This window comes from Eleutherodactylus coqui, chromosome 9 (genome assembly GCF_035609145.1).
Source record: "Eleutherodactylus coqui strain aEleCoq1 chromosome 9, aEleCoq1.hap1, whole genome shotgun sequence".
In the NCBI taxonomy this organism is placed as follows: Eukaryota; Metazoa; Chordata; class Amphibia; order Anura; family Eleutherodactylidae; genus Eleutherodactylus; species Eleutherodactylus coqui.
The window spans coordinates 152301027-152316656 of record NC_089845.1 but is presented as its reverse complement, the minus strand read 5'-3'; the positions used below and the strand labels follow the sequence as shown (position 1 = coordinate 152316656).

Below are 15630 nucleotides of genomic sequence, written 5' to 3'. Positions count from 1 at the left end.
TGCATTGGTGCTACACAAATATCTGTGGGTGTGAATACAGACGTAACCAGGGGACTTAACGGAGGCCAAGACAGGCAGCGTATATTTCAGCACAAGAATCTGGCAAGAGGTCAGGGTAGGCAGTACAGGTGCAATCTGATAAAAGGTGGACAATTTAATAGGGCGAGCACAAGCCCTATAAGTATGGGGAAGTGGTCACATGTGCGCCCTATGGGCAGAAACAAAGTACTGCACATTGATGAGAATGCATCATCTGCTGCAGGAATGCAAATGGCAAAAGATGAGCAAAAATGGTTGCCGCAGCAGCTCACCATGAAACTGATAAACCCTTCTAGGTAAATTGATAAAACTCAATTACCAAATGCTGAGTGCAACAGAAGAAATTAATGCCAAGTGAGAAAAAAAAGCACTTTATTAAAATATAGTCTAACATCACAATAGCGTTGCACATAATCCCCAGAACAGGATTAAAGAAGATCATCACGCAGAATGATAGCCTATGTAAAGTCCCCCTTCTGTGGATGGTAACATAATTCCAATATTTTTGTGTAAAGTAAAATACTAACGTAGTTTTGATTTACTTACAGTCATTCTCTGACCCTTCAATATTATACATTTCTTAAGGGTATACGTCTCCAACTACAATCAATTAAAATCTTAAAGGGGTTTTCCAGTTGTAAACTATTAATGACCTATCATCAATAGTAGATTGACTGGGGTTTGTTGCGAGGGACCCCTGCCAATCAGCTGGTTGCTGGGCCTATGTGCTTGTGCACTGAGCTGATTTCTGCAGGAAGCAGACAGCTCTGTTCCCACTTCAGTGGTCAGGCTTGGTACTGGAGGCCCAGCTTAAATTGAAGTGAATGGGAACTTGGCCTGCAATACCAAGACTGGCCACTGCACTGAGAATGGAGCTGTCTGCTTGCTGCAGAAATCAGCTTGTTGTATGAGCATATCCCAGCAATCACCTGATCATCGAGGGTCCTGTATGGCAGAGCCTCAACGATCTTTTGAGGACCTATTCTGCAGCTAGGCCATCACTACTTTAGAAATGGACAACCCTTTTAAGGAAACTATGTGAACTTGTTTTTTATCTTCAACATATGTGGAAATAGAAATGAAGACCACATATTGCTACAGTATGATAAATCTGATGGAACCAAAGAAAATTATATTGACTTTCCAGTAATGTATTGCAGCTTTCATCACACACTTTTTTGTGCGGTTCCTCTTGCCCTGAAAAACGCGTGTGGAACTCACTACCCCAACAAGTCAGACTCTCCACCACATTAGAAGGCTTCAAAAAGAATCTGCAAACTCACCTCTTCATAAAAGACTACAACCCACAGTAGCCCTGCTGTCACCATTGTAGGAGCAGCTTCTACCCTCCCCTACAGTCTTCTTCTGTAGCCTGTAAGCCCTTGCAGGTAGGGACCTATCTCCTCTATAGCAGTCTGTAAGTCATCTGGCCCATGCTTGTTGTTGCTGATGCTTTCCAAGTGTAATGCATGTAAATCTCTGTTCTCATTTGTACAGCGCCTGGGAAGTAAAAGTGCTTTCAAATAAATAATAATAAAATATCTCGGGCTTTAGCAACATGGTATGTGTGTTTACTAGAGGCGTTCATTGGGTGGTGTTTTTTCCAATTTACACATTTTTGCTGGGTGTAGAATTAAAATTATTCAACCCCCTGTTACAAATTAAGCTATTTTCGAAATGTACAAACTTTAAGTTATTTGCAAATAACCAATCAAATAATTGAAATAGTTCAACACAACTAGTATAACAAGTGGATTTTCCAAATTCTATACAAAATGTCAATTTTAGTGACTACTGCACTCTCAGAATTATTCCCCCTTTCATGATGAGCATCTTTAGTACTTAGTAGAGAACCTTTTGCTGTTATGACCTGCTGCAGATGTGATACAGCAGCTTCTGACAGCGTTCCTGAGGACTCTTATCCCATTCCTCATGAGCAATGCCTTCCAATTCACTGATATTGTTGGGTTTGTGCGCTGCAACCACTTTCTTAAAATCCCAAAAATATTTTCTATGGTGTTCAAGTCAGTTGACTGTGACGGCCACTCCAGAATGTTCCAGGATGTCTGAAACCAAGCCTCGGTGGACTTTGAGGTAGGATCATGATTAATGTCCTGTTGGAAGGTCCAATGACGCCCAAGCTTCAGCTTCCTCACAAGCCTTTTTTTCCTCCTATAATTTCCTTATACTTGATTGAATCCATCTTGTCCTCCAGACGCTGCAGGTTTCCAGTGCCAAAGCAGCCACAGAGCATGACCAAGCCACCACCATGCTTCACTGTAGGCAGGGTGTTTTTTTCAGCATAAACTTCATTCTTCCTGCTCTAGACATACCACTGATCCATAGTTCCAGTTTTGTTTCATCGCTTCATGAATCCTTGATTTGTTACATCAGGTGTGCTTGATGCAACACCTGATTAGCAAATGTGTGCTTTTATGTGGGATTCTATTCAGGGTGTTGAATCATTCTGAGACTTTGTAATCATTAAAAGTGACATTTTGCATTGAGTTTGGAGGAACCGCTTGTTACATTAGGTGTATTGAGCTATTTAAATTGTTCTTGACTGATTACTTTTAAATTGATTGTAAATTTAGCAAATAAACTTAATTTGTAATGAGAGAAAAATATGGCTGAATTCACTTACCAAAAATAACAGTAGGACACAGTAGGCCTGGCACCCTTAATTTTTTTCATCTATATGTAGGTGCAGCACTGAGTAGCCACTCCCCTTTTTTAGGTTGATCATGTTGGCGGCTGTTTATTAGTACCTTGCTTCTGCTTCTAGCTCCTCCATCTAGCATTTTGGCTTTCTGCTTCTACTGGGAGGTTGTGTATCATGCCTCCTTGTCTGTGTCCTACTATTATTTTTGGTAAGTAATTCAGCCATATTTTTCTGTAAATCTTCTTCCTTTTCCTGTAATGTGTAATGAATAATTTTGACTGCAACTGTAAGTTTCACGTTTTTTTTTCTTCCTGCAGAGAAACCTATATAAAACTGCTGCAAAAAAACACCAAAACCTGCACCTTCCTGCCATTGCATCTTATGACAATTCCAACATTCTAGACAAGAATCTGGTTTCTTGTAATGGAATCGTCTAAGGAGTTTCAAAAATTTGATTTCCTTGTAGAACATTTTTCTTATATAGAATATAACTGCTTCTCTCCTGTGTGACTTCCCTCATGTTTAAGAACACTTAATTTATCTGTAAAGGATTTCCCACAGATTGAACATGGATACAGGTTCTCTTCTGTGTGAATTCTCTCATGTCTAACAAGGCTTGATTTAATAGTAAAACACTTTCCACATTCTGAACATGAATATGGCTTATTCCCTGTGTGAATTCTCTCATGTGTAACAAGACTTGATTTATTTATAAAGCATTTCCCACATTCTGAACATGAATACGGCTTTTCTCCTGTGTGAATTCTCTGATGTGTAACAAGGCTTGATTTACCTGTAAAACATTTCCCACATTCTGAACAAGAGTATGGTTTCACACCAGTGTGAATTCTCTCATGTTTAACAAAATCAGATTGATTTGTAAAGCATTTCCCACACAGTGAACATGAATACGGCTTCTCTCCTGTGTGAATTCTCTCATGTTTAACAAGATCTGATTTATTTATAAAACATTTTCCACATTCCGAACACGAATGTGGCTTCTCTCCTGTATGAATTCTTTCATGGGTGACAAGACTTGATTTAGCTGTAAAACATTTTCCACATTTTGAACATGAAAATGGTTTCTTTCCCGTGTGAAGTCTGTCATGTTTAACAAGACTTGATTTAGCTGTAAAACATTTACCACATTTTGAACATGAAAAAGGTTTTTCCCCCATGTGAATTCTCTCATGTGTAACAAATTTTGATTTCTCTGTAAAGCACTTCTTACATTCTGTACATGAATACGACTTTTCCCCTGTGTGAATTCTTTCATGTGCAATAAGCCTTGATTTATCTGTAAAGCATTTTCCACAAAGTGAACATGAAAATGGCTTCTCTCCTCCGTGAATTCTCTCATGTGCGACAAGACTTGATCTATCTTTAAAACATTTTTCACAAAGTGAACATGAATATGGCTTCTCGCCAGTGTGAGTTCGCATATGTTTGACAAGATCCGATTTAATTATAAAACATTTTCCACATTCTGAACATGAATATGGCTTCTCTCCTGAGTGAATTTTCTCATGTCTAGCAAGAATGGATTTATTTATAAAACATTTCCCACATTCTGAACATGCAAAAGGCTTCTCTCCTGTGTGAATTCTTGCATGTCTCACAAGAATTGATTTATCTATGAAAGACTTCCCACATACTGAACATGAATACGGCATCTCTCCTGTGTGAATTCGATCATGTCTAACGAGTTTTGATTTTTCTGTAAAGCATTTCCCACATTCTGAGCATGAATACGGCTTCTCTCCTGTGTGAATTCTTCTATGTGCAATAAGAGCTGAGCTTTTTGTAAACGGTTTTCCACATTCAGCACATTGAAATCTTGTACCCTCTTTCTGACTTTCACTTGTGGTAAAAATCTGTGATCGGTCAGCAGGAAGTTCCTCATGATTAGGAGGATTATATGATAGATCTGTACTGTGAAGTCCTGGATGTACATTAATGGTAATGAGGTTTTCTCCTAAAGAGTGCTGCAGGATATCTTCTTCTTCTACTTTACAACTTACTGATAACATGAAGTTTTCCTCAGAGCTCTTACTGGGATTTTCTGTTAGGATTAAAAATTAATTTCAGGATTTTTTTTTCCACACAAATTTTAACATTTGTATTATGCTTGAAACACAAATGCAGTTTTGATGCAGTCGACGGCTCAAAAAAGATTAAAGGGGTTTTCCAAGTTCTACCAATTCTGTAAATCCAGCCCTCCATGCAGTAAAATAACAAATAAGCATATATATTCACCTTTCCCTGCTCCCACTGTGTCCCGATGCACTGCTTGGTCCTCCGTGCCTGTGTTTGTGTACAGGCTGCAGATCGAGCGCGGAGCTCTGTTATTGGCTGTAGCATCTCCTAAACAAGCTGGGGGCAGTCTGTAACCATGATGTCAGAGGGTAGACCAGAAGAAGCAGTGGCCCAGGAGAGAGGACTATATGCTTATTTGTTATATTACTGCACGGGGGACAGGATTTTCAGAAACAGTAGAACCCCTTTAACACTATATGTGTGATTCTAGTTTTATAAAGCTTTCTATACTACTTTTAGGCCTCATGTTCACAGCAAAAATGTAATTTTAATAACCGCTAGAGATGAGCGAATGTACTCGTTTAGGGCGATTTCGCAATCGAGTATAGCTTTTTTCGAGTAACTGACTACTCGAGTGAAAAGATTCGGGGGGCGGGGGGACCGCGTGGTGGAGCAGGGGGGTAGCAGTGGGGAACAGGGGGGAGCTCTCTCTCTCTCCCCCCCCCCCCCACTTCCCTCTGCAACCCCCCGAATCTTTTCGCCCGAGTAGTCAGGTACTCGAAAAAGGCGATGCTCGATTGCGAAATCGCCCTAAACGAGTATGTTCGCTCATCTCTAATAACCGCGCTGGTCTCCCGCACGCGTGATCCGTGCCCATAGGGAATCATTGGGCACGAATCGTACGCACGGGCAAACAACCACAGCATGCTCCATTTTTGTGTGCTTTTCCCGCACGGACAGCTCCCGCGGCTTCTGTTAAAGCCAATAGAAACGCAGCTGTCACTGCATCCGTGCCGCAGAACAGCAGGAGTTTAAAAAAAAAACAAAAAAACGGCACGATGCATGTGCCCAGCCCACCGGCGTCCTGAGCACATCCGCAATGCAGAAGAAAGTATATCCGGCTGCCACGGAGGAGAGCCCGCAGTGTCCAGACAGTTGAGTATAATTTATTTTCTGGCCTCATGTCTGCGGGCCAGGTGGACTCCGCTGCAGAAACCGTGCGGGCCCGTGGACATGAGGCCTTAAGCCTGCAATCTCACATGTAGTTTTTGATGCAATTTGTTGAACCAAAGCCAGTTAGCTATTTGCCAGACCAGTGTGCTCATACACTGAGCTATTTTCTGCAGAAAGCACACAGCTCTGTTCCTACTGAAGTGGTCTGGCTTGGTGCTGCAGCTCAAGTTCACATTCACTTTAATGGGAACTTTGCCTGTAATACCAAGCTTGGCCCCTGCAGTGGGAATGGAGCTGTCTACTTCCTGCAGAAATTACAGCAGAGCACAAGCACACTGGCCCAGCAAACAGCTAATCAGGTGGTTCCTGGATGGCAGACCTCAGATGATCTACTATTGATTACCTATCATGCAAATAAGCCATCTATGGTCTACAACTGGACAATTCCTTTAATACAGCTAATCAACATCTTATATTTAGGGACTCTAATGAGACCGGGGTTGTACCACTGGATTGTCGCATTGCCAATGTGGTTTCAATATACAAAAAGGGGGTAAAAATATTTCAGGGGTTTCTGAGAGATGCCATTCTGGAATACCTTCACTATAATAGAGCCCAACATTCCCCGTCTCCTGCTACTGGCGTTTGGGCAATTAGACTGAGCAGAGGATTACTGCATGATTTTTAGAAGAAAAGTCATGCCCATTAGTCCGAAAACACGGTATATGTTTCTTGTTACCTTGTGATGTAAGCGGCCGGTGATCCTCCATCATGACGTCCTCGTACAGATCCTGGTGTCCTCCTATATACTCCCACTCCTCCATGGAGAAATAGACAGCCACATCCTGACACCTTATAGGAACCTGACAACACAATATACAGTCATCACCCAGACCCCTCCTGTTACTGTATAATGTCCCCCATCCCCCGCAGCATCACCTCTCCTGTCAGCAGCTCCATCATCTTGTTGGTGAGCTCTAGGATCTTCTGCTCATGTATCGGGGAGGGAGGCTCTGTGATGGGGAAATGACTCCTGCTCCATCCTCCTGACTCCTGGAGATGGATGATGGGAGTCACACCGTCCCCCGATGTCTTCTTCACTATTGTGTAATCCTGTGTATGGAGAGACACTGAGACATAGCATCATGTGCACAATAATAAGTGACGTCACATCCCCATTTCTAGAGGATTACAATCTGCCCTCCGTCCACCCAAACTGCCATCATTACACTGCAAACTAGGAAATACCACTGCTACCCTCACATTGTGGAAGAAGTCCATCACCACATCCTAAAATGTTACTCTAAATACTTCTGTAGACCTAATAGCCTTAATTATATACTCCTCTTAGGATAAAATCCAAGTTAATTTCTATGAAATACAGAAAAATCAAAAACCTGCCTGCTGTCCAGCTGATTAACCCATTTGTGTTGGTAAAAAAAAGGCGCAAATCCATCCAGTTCCACTTACTCTGCAAAATACCATGCAATTCCTTCCCAACTCCTAATGTGGCAATCAGAATAAATCCTGGGATTAGCAATCCATCTCTAGCAATCTTGTGAACATAACCTGTAATATTATTATACTCCTGGCCCCTGTACTGTTTTAATGAATTCTTTATCACAACTTCCTCAGACAGAGAGCTCTATAGTTTCACTGCTTTTACAATAAAGAACCCCCTGCTCCGCTGGTGTAGAAAACCCCTCTTCTACAGACGTAAAGGACGCCCCCTTGTTACAGTTGTAGTTTAACATAGGTGTCATACTATTGGTAAACATCCTCCTGCCAAACTATATTTTGGCCATTGATCCTCTTGTTCCCGGCGCTCTCTTCCTCTTCCCCCAGACTACACTCCAGCCTCTGATCCTGATCCTCTCCTCCTTCCTTCCAGCCACTGATCCTCTTGTTCTTGGCCCTCTCCTCCTCCTTCCCCCCAGGACTACACTCCGGCCTCTTATTGCCGTCCCTCTTCTCCTCCTGCCCCCCAGACTACACTCTGGCCTCTGATCCTCTTGTTCCCGGCCTTCTCTTCCTACTTCCTGCAGACTACACTCCAGCCTCTGATCCTCTTGTTCCCGGCCTTCTCTTCCTACTTCCTGCAGACTACACTCCAGCCTCTGATCCTCTTGTTCCCAGCCCTCTCTTCCTCTTCCCCCAGACTACACTCTCCAGCCTCTGATACTCTTGTTCCTGATCCTCTCCTCCTTCCTTCCAGCCACTGATCCTTTTGTTCCTGGCCCTCTCCTCCTCCTTCCTGACAGGACTACACTCCGGCCTCTGATCCTCTTGTTCACGGCCCTCTCTTCCTACTTCCTGCAGACTACACTCCAGCCTCTGATTCTCTTGTTCCTGACCCTTTCCTTCTCCCTTCCAGACTACACTCCGGTCTCTGATCCTCTTGTTCCCGGCCCTCTATTCCTCCCCTTCAGCCTACTCTCTGGCCTCTGATCCCCTTGTTCGCCACTCTCTCCTCCTCCCCTCAGATTACACTCCGGCCTCTGATCCTCTTGTTCCCGGCTCTCTCCTCCTCCCCTCAGATTACACTCCGGCCTCTGATCCTCTTGTTCCTGGCCCTCTCCTTCTCCTCCCCTTCAGACTACATTCCAGCCTCTGATCCCCTTTTCCCGGTTCTCTCCTCCTTCTTCCCCTCCAGACTTCACTCCTACCTCTGATTCTCTTGCCCCCGGTACTCTCATCCTGGTTACAATGTGCTTACATACTATTCTCATTACTCCTATAACATTACTATCGGTGCATTGGTTACATGATACATAACTGACCATATTGGTGACTGATTATGTTTTCTTCTGGTCACTTGGGAGCTCTTATACAGGACACTGGGCTCTTCCTATTACTCCCCATTATGGATTTCCCTTCCCGATGACTTGGTAAATACTACAATAAAGATGATGTAAATGTAGAAGCGTTCACCTCTCCGGTCAACAGGTAGAGGATCTCCAAGGTGAAGTCTAATATTCTTCTGGTGATCTCCTTCCTGTCCTCGGCCATCCTTGGTGGGTCATTCAGGAGAAGGAACGGATTGGAGGAGAAGATAAGAAAACGAGATGAACTGGAGGTTGTAGAACCGCAGGAACCTTTATGAAGAAAGGAGTGGCTGTAAATCCTACAGGGACATCATCATATGTGATATACAGAACTTCTCTTATAGAGCATCGAGAGAAAAGCTTCTCAGAGCAGTCACCACATAGACTAGAGGGTACTGCGCAAACGTTTTAGGCAGTTGTGGAAAATATGCTGTAAAGTAAAAATGATCATGAAAATAGAATATTTTATTTTGTCAATTAACAAAATGCAACAAAAGAGAAATCTAAATCAAATCCATATGTGGTGGGACAACCCTTTGCCTTCAAAACAGCATCAATTCTTTTAGATACACTTGCACACAGTTTTTGTATGAACTTAGCAGGGAGGTTGTTCCAAAGATTTTGGAGACATAACCACTAATCTTCTGTTCAAACCCTTTCATTTCTTTATGTAATCGCAGATAGACTCAATGATGTTGGGATCAGGGCTCTTTGGGGCCATATCATCACTTCCAGGACTCCTTGTTCTTCTTTACACTAAAGATAGCTCTTGAGGACATTGTTGGGATGTTGGGGTCTTTGTCTTGCTGCAGAATAAATTTAGAACCAAACAGGCGCCTCCCTGATGGTATTACATGATGGATAAATATATATCAGCATTGCAGACACCATTAATCCTGACCAAATCCCCAGCTCCATTTTCCAAAATGTAGCCCCAAATTTGCAGAGCCTTCACCATGCAGTCACTCATTACTATACCACTATCCAACATGCTCCATTGCTGCCTTCAGACACTCATTATTGTACCACACCCCACCACTATGCTCTATTGCTGCCTGCAGACACTAATTATTATACCGCTCTATACCATGCTCTACTGCTGTCTGCAGGCACTCATTTTTGTACTACTCTCCACCATGCTTCACTGCTGCCTGCAGACACTCAATGTTGTGCCGCTTTCCAGCCCTTTGGCAAACAAACTGCCTTCTGTTACAGTCAAACATTTCAAAGTTTAACTTCTCAGTCCAGAGCACCTGCTGCCATTTTTCTGCACTCCATCTCCTATGTTTTTGTGCATTGTTGAATCGCTCTGACCTGTTTCTATGTGGAAAGTATAGCTTTTTGGCCGTAATTCTTCTATGAAGACAACTTCTAGCCAAACGTTTTTGAACAGTAGATAAATGTATCTGGGTCTCACTGGTCTCTGCCAGTTCTGAGCTGATGGCACTGCTGGACATCTTCCGATGAGGTGTCTTTCGTTTGCTGCCGCTGTGTCTACGGTCCTCAACATTGCCCATTTCTTTGTGTTTCTCCAAAAGAGCTTGAACAGCGCATCTTGAAATCTCGGAATACTTTCAAATCTTTGTCGGGGAGTGACCTTCCTGATGCAGGATAACTATCTTGTGTCTTGTTGCTGTGCTCAGTCTTGCCATGATATATGGCCTGTGACATGAAACTGTCTTCCTGAACCTCACCTTTGTAGCAGAGTTTGGCTGTTCCCTTCTCAGGTTTTAAGCCTCCTACACAGCTAATGAGTGAACTTCAACCTACATATTACCATGACGATCATTATTATTAAAAATCACATGGTGTTTTCATGGTACAAAACTAGTAAAACATAAAAAAGTAATATAAATTCGGTATCTGACCTGCAGATTTAAATTTACGTCATTCATACCAAACAGTGAACACCATAAAGACAGAAGTCACACAATCCAAGGACCGCAACTTATTTTTCTTTATTATCCCTGGCAATAAAATAAAAAATAAAGAAAGGAGAATGATGAAGTGATTTGCACCAAAGGTGCATGACTTAAAACAAAAATTGGCATATTCATAACTAAGAACAGTTAACACCAAAATTAAATGTAATCTGCTTATTGTGCGGCAAATTTCTGACATGGCGTGCACAAAATTTATTACATATTTTAGATACTTTCTGCAGCTTTTTTGACCGTTTAGAAAATGGATCTGGAAGAGGGAAGCTCACTCCTCTAATAATGACATTCATCATAGTGTGCAGTCTGCCAGCCATGAGGAAGAGTAAAGGAAGAGGACAACGTCTAACATACTGCGGAATTCTGCCAAATGTATCATTCCGTGTGCGCTATTTAATAAACATGTCAAAACTTGTGCCTCCTCTTATCATCCTTTATCGTACAGCAATCATGTATGACCCCAGCAGACGGTATCACAGCATCACTACAAGCACAGGAACACGTGATGGAAGCTTACCTTACAGCTGGGAGAATGGCTGATAATAGAGAGAACACCAGGGACTACCAGCAGGACCTGATCTGCAGCTGGAGGGACCTGTGATGACGTCACCACCATGTGATCACTGTGTAAGGGGGCGGAGCTTCACAGTTGTGAGAATGAGTTGTGGCTGAAGGACCTATGATGATGTCATTGTCATGTGATCAGTTACTGGGCGGAGCTCATCAGTGGAGAGTATAAGTAGCGATGAAGGACCTGTGATGATCTAGTAACATGAAGGGCAGAGTGCCTGTGTGCTTTGTTACAAGGAGACGTGATGAATAATGTTTTCTCGTTTATAGATTGTCAGCAATTGTGCAAGAGTTGGGTGCAAGGGGAATGCTGGGAGTTGTAGTTCTCTTCACCTCTACTCCCTCCCTTCAATGACCTCTGGTAGTCCATGATAATAGAGCGAACATGCAAGGAGTTGTCGGTCTCTCTTTGGGAGCACTGGAAATTACGTGTGGGGAGGTATCGGGATACCTGTTCAATGGTGGATAGAGGGAACAAGTTGTGGACGGCCTTGTTTGTAATAATGATAATATCTTGAACTGGATTCTCTAGGCAATGGGAAAACCAGAAGGGAGTAATGGGTGGAGATGTTTACTAGCTGGACAGTAGAGTTGAGGATGGATTGGAGAGGCACAAGAGTTTATTTTTTTTTTTTTTAAACTGTTTTTATTGGTTAAATCAGGACAAACTTTGACATTGCGGTTAAATTTGCTGTTTTAGCATCTTAAGTATAAATGTCATCCTGATTCACTTTTACATAACATTTTTATATAACTGGGGGAGTTAGGGAAGGGAATGAGGGGTCAGGGAGACGAGCCGAAAGGAAGGGAAGGAAAAACACACACAAAAAAACAAAAAAAAAAAAAAAGAGGGGGGGGAGGAGAGGAGGGGGGGGGGTGTCGGTCTGACCAGAAGGGACGGGGGGGGGGGGGGGGAGAGAGAACATTTGCATTAAACCAAACTCTTGACCCAATTTGGTATTTACACATTTAGTCTTTTGAACTTCGTGCTGGAGATCTTCGAAAGGTATAGAGGGCACAAGAGTATTTGATGGGAGGCTACAGAGAAATATGTTACAATAGTTCAGGTACGAGATGATGAGGGCATGAACTAGCATTTTTGTTGTCTTGGGGTTGAGAAAAGATAGTATTCGGAAAATGTTTTTGAGTTTGAGACAACTTAAGGTTGTGAGGCTTTCTACCTTTGTTTTGAAGGACACAGAAAAAAACAGATAGTACACAGAGGTAGAGGACTTGTGAAACTGGGGAAAATGGGGAGTCATTGATTGTGATTGACAGGTTTGGGAGGGGGAGGTGAATGAGATGAGGGAAAGGTGATGAGTACAGTTTTCTCCATATTGAGCTTTAGAAAGTGGGAATAGAAGAAGAAAGATATAGATGATAGCAAACACTCGAGGATCCTGGATAGATGAGAGGTAACATCTGGGCCAATGAGATAAATTTGGGTGACATCACCATAAAGGTGGTACTGAAAATCATGGGATTCTATGAAGTGTTCTAGTCCAAAGCTGTAGATAGAGAAGAGTAGAGGGCCTAGGATAGAGTCTTGGGGGTGTGGTGGAAGTCCAGTATTCCTATATTTTGGGCCTTGGCAGTAGACAGTTATCAATTTAACATTCTGTATACATACTTCTATCTTGCTACAAATATAGTTCATGACAGTTGTGCAATAAGTACTTCCTACATATGAAAGTATCTGTTTTTCATAACTCTGCTGACAAAGATAGAATTTAGCCCGTAACCAACATGTATAAATATATTTGACTGTCCAGCTGCATGCACTAATACGGAACTAGGAATCAGACATGGACAACCGCAGAAATTACCCAAGCAATTTTACTGGAAACGTATGCAAATAACATGGGAGGTTTGTGCAATTTATAGTTCATGATGTAACATCCAATCATATCGAAGGAACCCCACGTGGCTCCAAGACAACCCACTCATTTCATCCACCACCTGATGGCCAATCACAGATGACCGGAGGATGGAAGAATTGCAAGATGCTTATCCAATAATTAAACAATACGTTGTATGCATGTAATCTTTGAACTGCCCAGATGGGCGGATTTGTTAAACTCTTAAAATAGGCTACACGCCGATCATTAAAGTTAGAATTGAGGAAGCTATGCATGCTGAACATCGTGTCAGTGTGGGAACTTCTTATGCGCATTATCAATTCAGAATTAATATGGAGGGCTGTAAACATTCCAAATTGAGTAAGGCGTGATTCCGCAAAGGAATTCTACGACAGTGGGGGCTCGTCCGGGATGTGATCGACAGGTTCCATAGAATTCGGACAGAAGACACGGACATATGCGACCTTGGACTTGGTGGGCCCAAAATATCATCAGAACACGGTGAGATAAATTAATTATCTATACCTGTGTGGCTAAGTTCAGGCTCGCCTATGTGCCGTGCCAGGCCGAATGATTTGGACCCGATCGACAGGTACTTCTTTAAGTCTCGATCACATGATAAGAACCTGTCATAAGATATAAAGGAATGTTTACATGCCTGTTGTCTTGAGAGTACTAGTTAATTGGTGACATCAATAGCTGCCCCCGGGAGGGCCTGTACGGGGTGTTTCCACTCCTGAGGGAGGAGGGAGCCGTTCAGGTGGCCTGTCGCAGAGACTCAGCAGTCCTGAGGCCCGTTTGGAGGGCCCAGGGAGGGAGAGACTGCCAGAGAAAAGTCTGATATGGGATTTCCGCTCCTGCTAGGCCTGCTTGTAGGGTCCGGGAGAAGGGAGCTATCAGACAGTATCCCGAGGGGCAGTGAGACTAAGCCAGCCGTACTGGTGCTCCGTCTAATTGTCTGTCTATTTGTGTGTGTCCACAAATATTTGTTTATTGTTTAAATGTCCACGAGTAGATCCCTCCGTCTGAGGGTAGATTGATAAACTGTGTAGCGACAGAAATGCTAGAGACTCTAGGGCGGGGCATACTGTGTCCGGCGTCTGAGGAGACTTCTATAATCATAAATCTGGCAGCCATGATTGAAATTGAAAGGCAGCAAACAATGTACCAAGGTTAATTCTTACACCCTCCAGGAAAGTGTGAAAGGGGTGGAGAGTCAAGTTATCATTGATTAATCAAGCAATCTTTCTGTGTGTCCTATCTGTCTTTTATATAAAGTTAGTGTGCTTGTCTGTTGTGTAGAGCTAATCCTGCTGAGTTGTTGTATAGAAATAGTCTGTTGGTTTGTCTGTCATATAGAATTAGTATCAGTAACTGTAGGAAGGGATTGTTAGCAATTGGTTATAGCCAAGATAATGCACCGTACACAGCGGCGCGCTGTGGGTTTGGACTTTATAGGTTAGGTTGCGTTATTGGATCCCTTCTAGTAAAAGACAGACTACTAAACTGTGTTGTCTTTGAATTGTTAAACGTTAATAATAGCATAGAAGCATAGGCTTGTGCCCGTAAGTGTGTTTGGAGAAAGGAAAAAAAAGAGCTGCTAACTACATTTAAAAAGAGGAAGTGGAACTCTCAATAGAAGCGGAACAATTATTGTGCTGTTACATTTGTTAGTTATTTAACTAATATTGGATGTTGAAACTACTAGTATGTCTTGTTATGGAATCTAATCTTTGTCATACGCCCGTCATAAATGTAAAAAGTTGTATGCCACTCACATCCTGAGGGGGCTCTTAAGAATACAGACTGCGTAGCCCACCAAATCCCAATACACCGTGCCCACAAGAAAATACGTCTATGTTTGCCAAGTCCCCAATAGGTGTTTAGTCCCCAATTCAATTGTAACCACCGCTGTGACAGAAGTTACAACATAATCTATGTGATTTATGCATTAGACGTTAGAATTTCTCCAAGTGTCAGGAAAGAGGAAGTGAAGGTGGGCTGCAATGGCGTCTGTATTAATATACAAAGACACCAGCTTAGTGAATAGAGAGAATTGCAGTACATTACCAATCAGATGGAGATGCCCGGCATCTAAGACTGCATCTGCCCGGTCGCCGGAAGTCTGGGACAACAACTGTCTACTGTTGTAGAAGATAAAAATTAGCCACGTACTCCCGTTATCTCCCTTATAATCCTGTCGCTGGGCTGTCACATGAGTAAGAGACCTAAAAAGAGGAAGTTACTTGCCCTGTAGTCCCAGCACAAGTAACGTATATTCACAGACAATATAAAATAAATAAATAAACTACAGGGAGTAAGAGAGACGGTAGAGAAGCCAAGGAATAGGAAACAAGCAGGTAACGATAAGGCCAGGTATCCACAGGAGGAACGGGGCAGATTGACCCGTAATTTGTAAAATGTAAATTGTGTGGTGCATAAGACTTTATCTTTATTGAGTTGTGATGTGTACCCAAGGACCGCTAACATTGAATGAGAGAATAAGGAAGTAAGTGATTAGCCACACT

The 15630-nt window shown here is 42.6% G+C and overlaps 3 protein-coding genes across 3 annotated transcripts in view; 1 reads left to right on the top strand and 2 right to left on the bottom strand.

Moving 5' to 3' along the window:
• The window catches only part of LOC136578536 (zinc finger protein 585A-like), a 241101-nt gene that overhangs the window by 18597 nt on the left and 206874 nt on the right, over positions 1 to 15630 (top strand). The gene's annotated exons all lie outside the window — the stretch shown is intronic.
• The window catches only part of LOC136578554 (zinc finger protein 585A-like), a 57422-nt gene continuing 42186 nt past the window's right edge, over positions 395 to 15630 (bottom strand). The window contains exon 12 of the mRNA XM_066578689.1: positions 395 to 4537. Coding sequence (XP_066434786.1) covers positions 3178 to 4537 — 1360 coding nt within the window. The 3' untranslated portion in view covers positions 395 to 3177. The remainder of the gene's footprint in view (positions 4538 to 15630) is intronic.
• LOC136578552 (oocyte zinc finger protein XlCOF29-like) lies at positions 6797 to 11274 on the bottom strand. Its single transcript, XM_066578688.1, has 3 exons — positions 11191 to 11274; positions 8843 to 9006; positions 6797 to 7024 (listed from the first exon to the last, which is right to left on the bottom strand). The coding sequence occupies exons 2-3, from the start codon at positions 8918 to 8920 to the stop codon at positions 6815 to 6817; spliced, it is 288 nt and encodes a 95-aa protein (XP_066434785.1). The 5' UTR covers positions 8921 to 9006; positions 11191 to 11274; the 3' UTR covers positions 6797 to 6814.

What these genes read in the sequence shown, in the direction of transcription:
- LOC136578552 (XM_066578688.1), bottom strand. Translation starts at nt 8,920, where the DNA reads ATGGCCGAGGACAGGAAGGAGATCACCAGAAGAATATTAGACTTCACC. An exon ending in TCTACCTGTTGACCGGAGAG is followed by an intron (nt 7,025 to 8,842) that starts GTGAACGCTTCT and finishes CTCCATACACAG; the next exon opens with GATTACACAATAGTGAAGAA.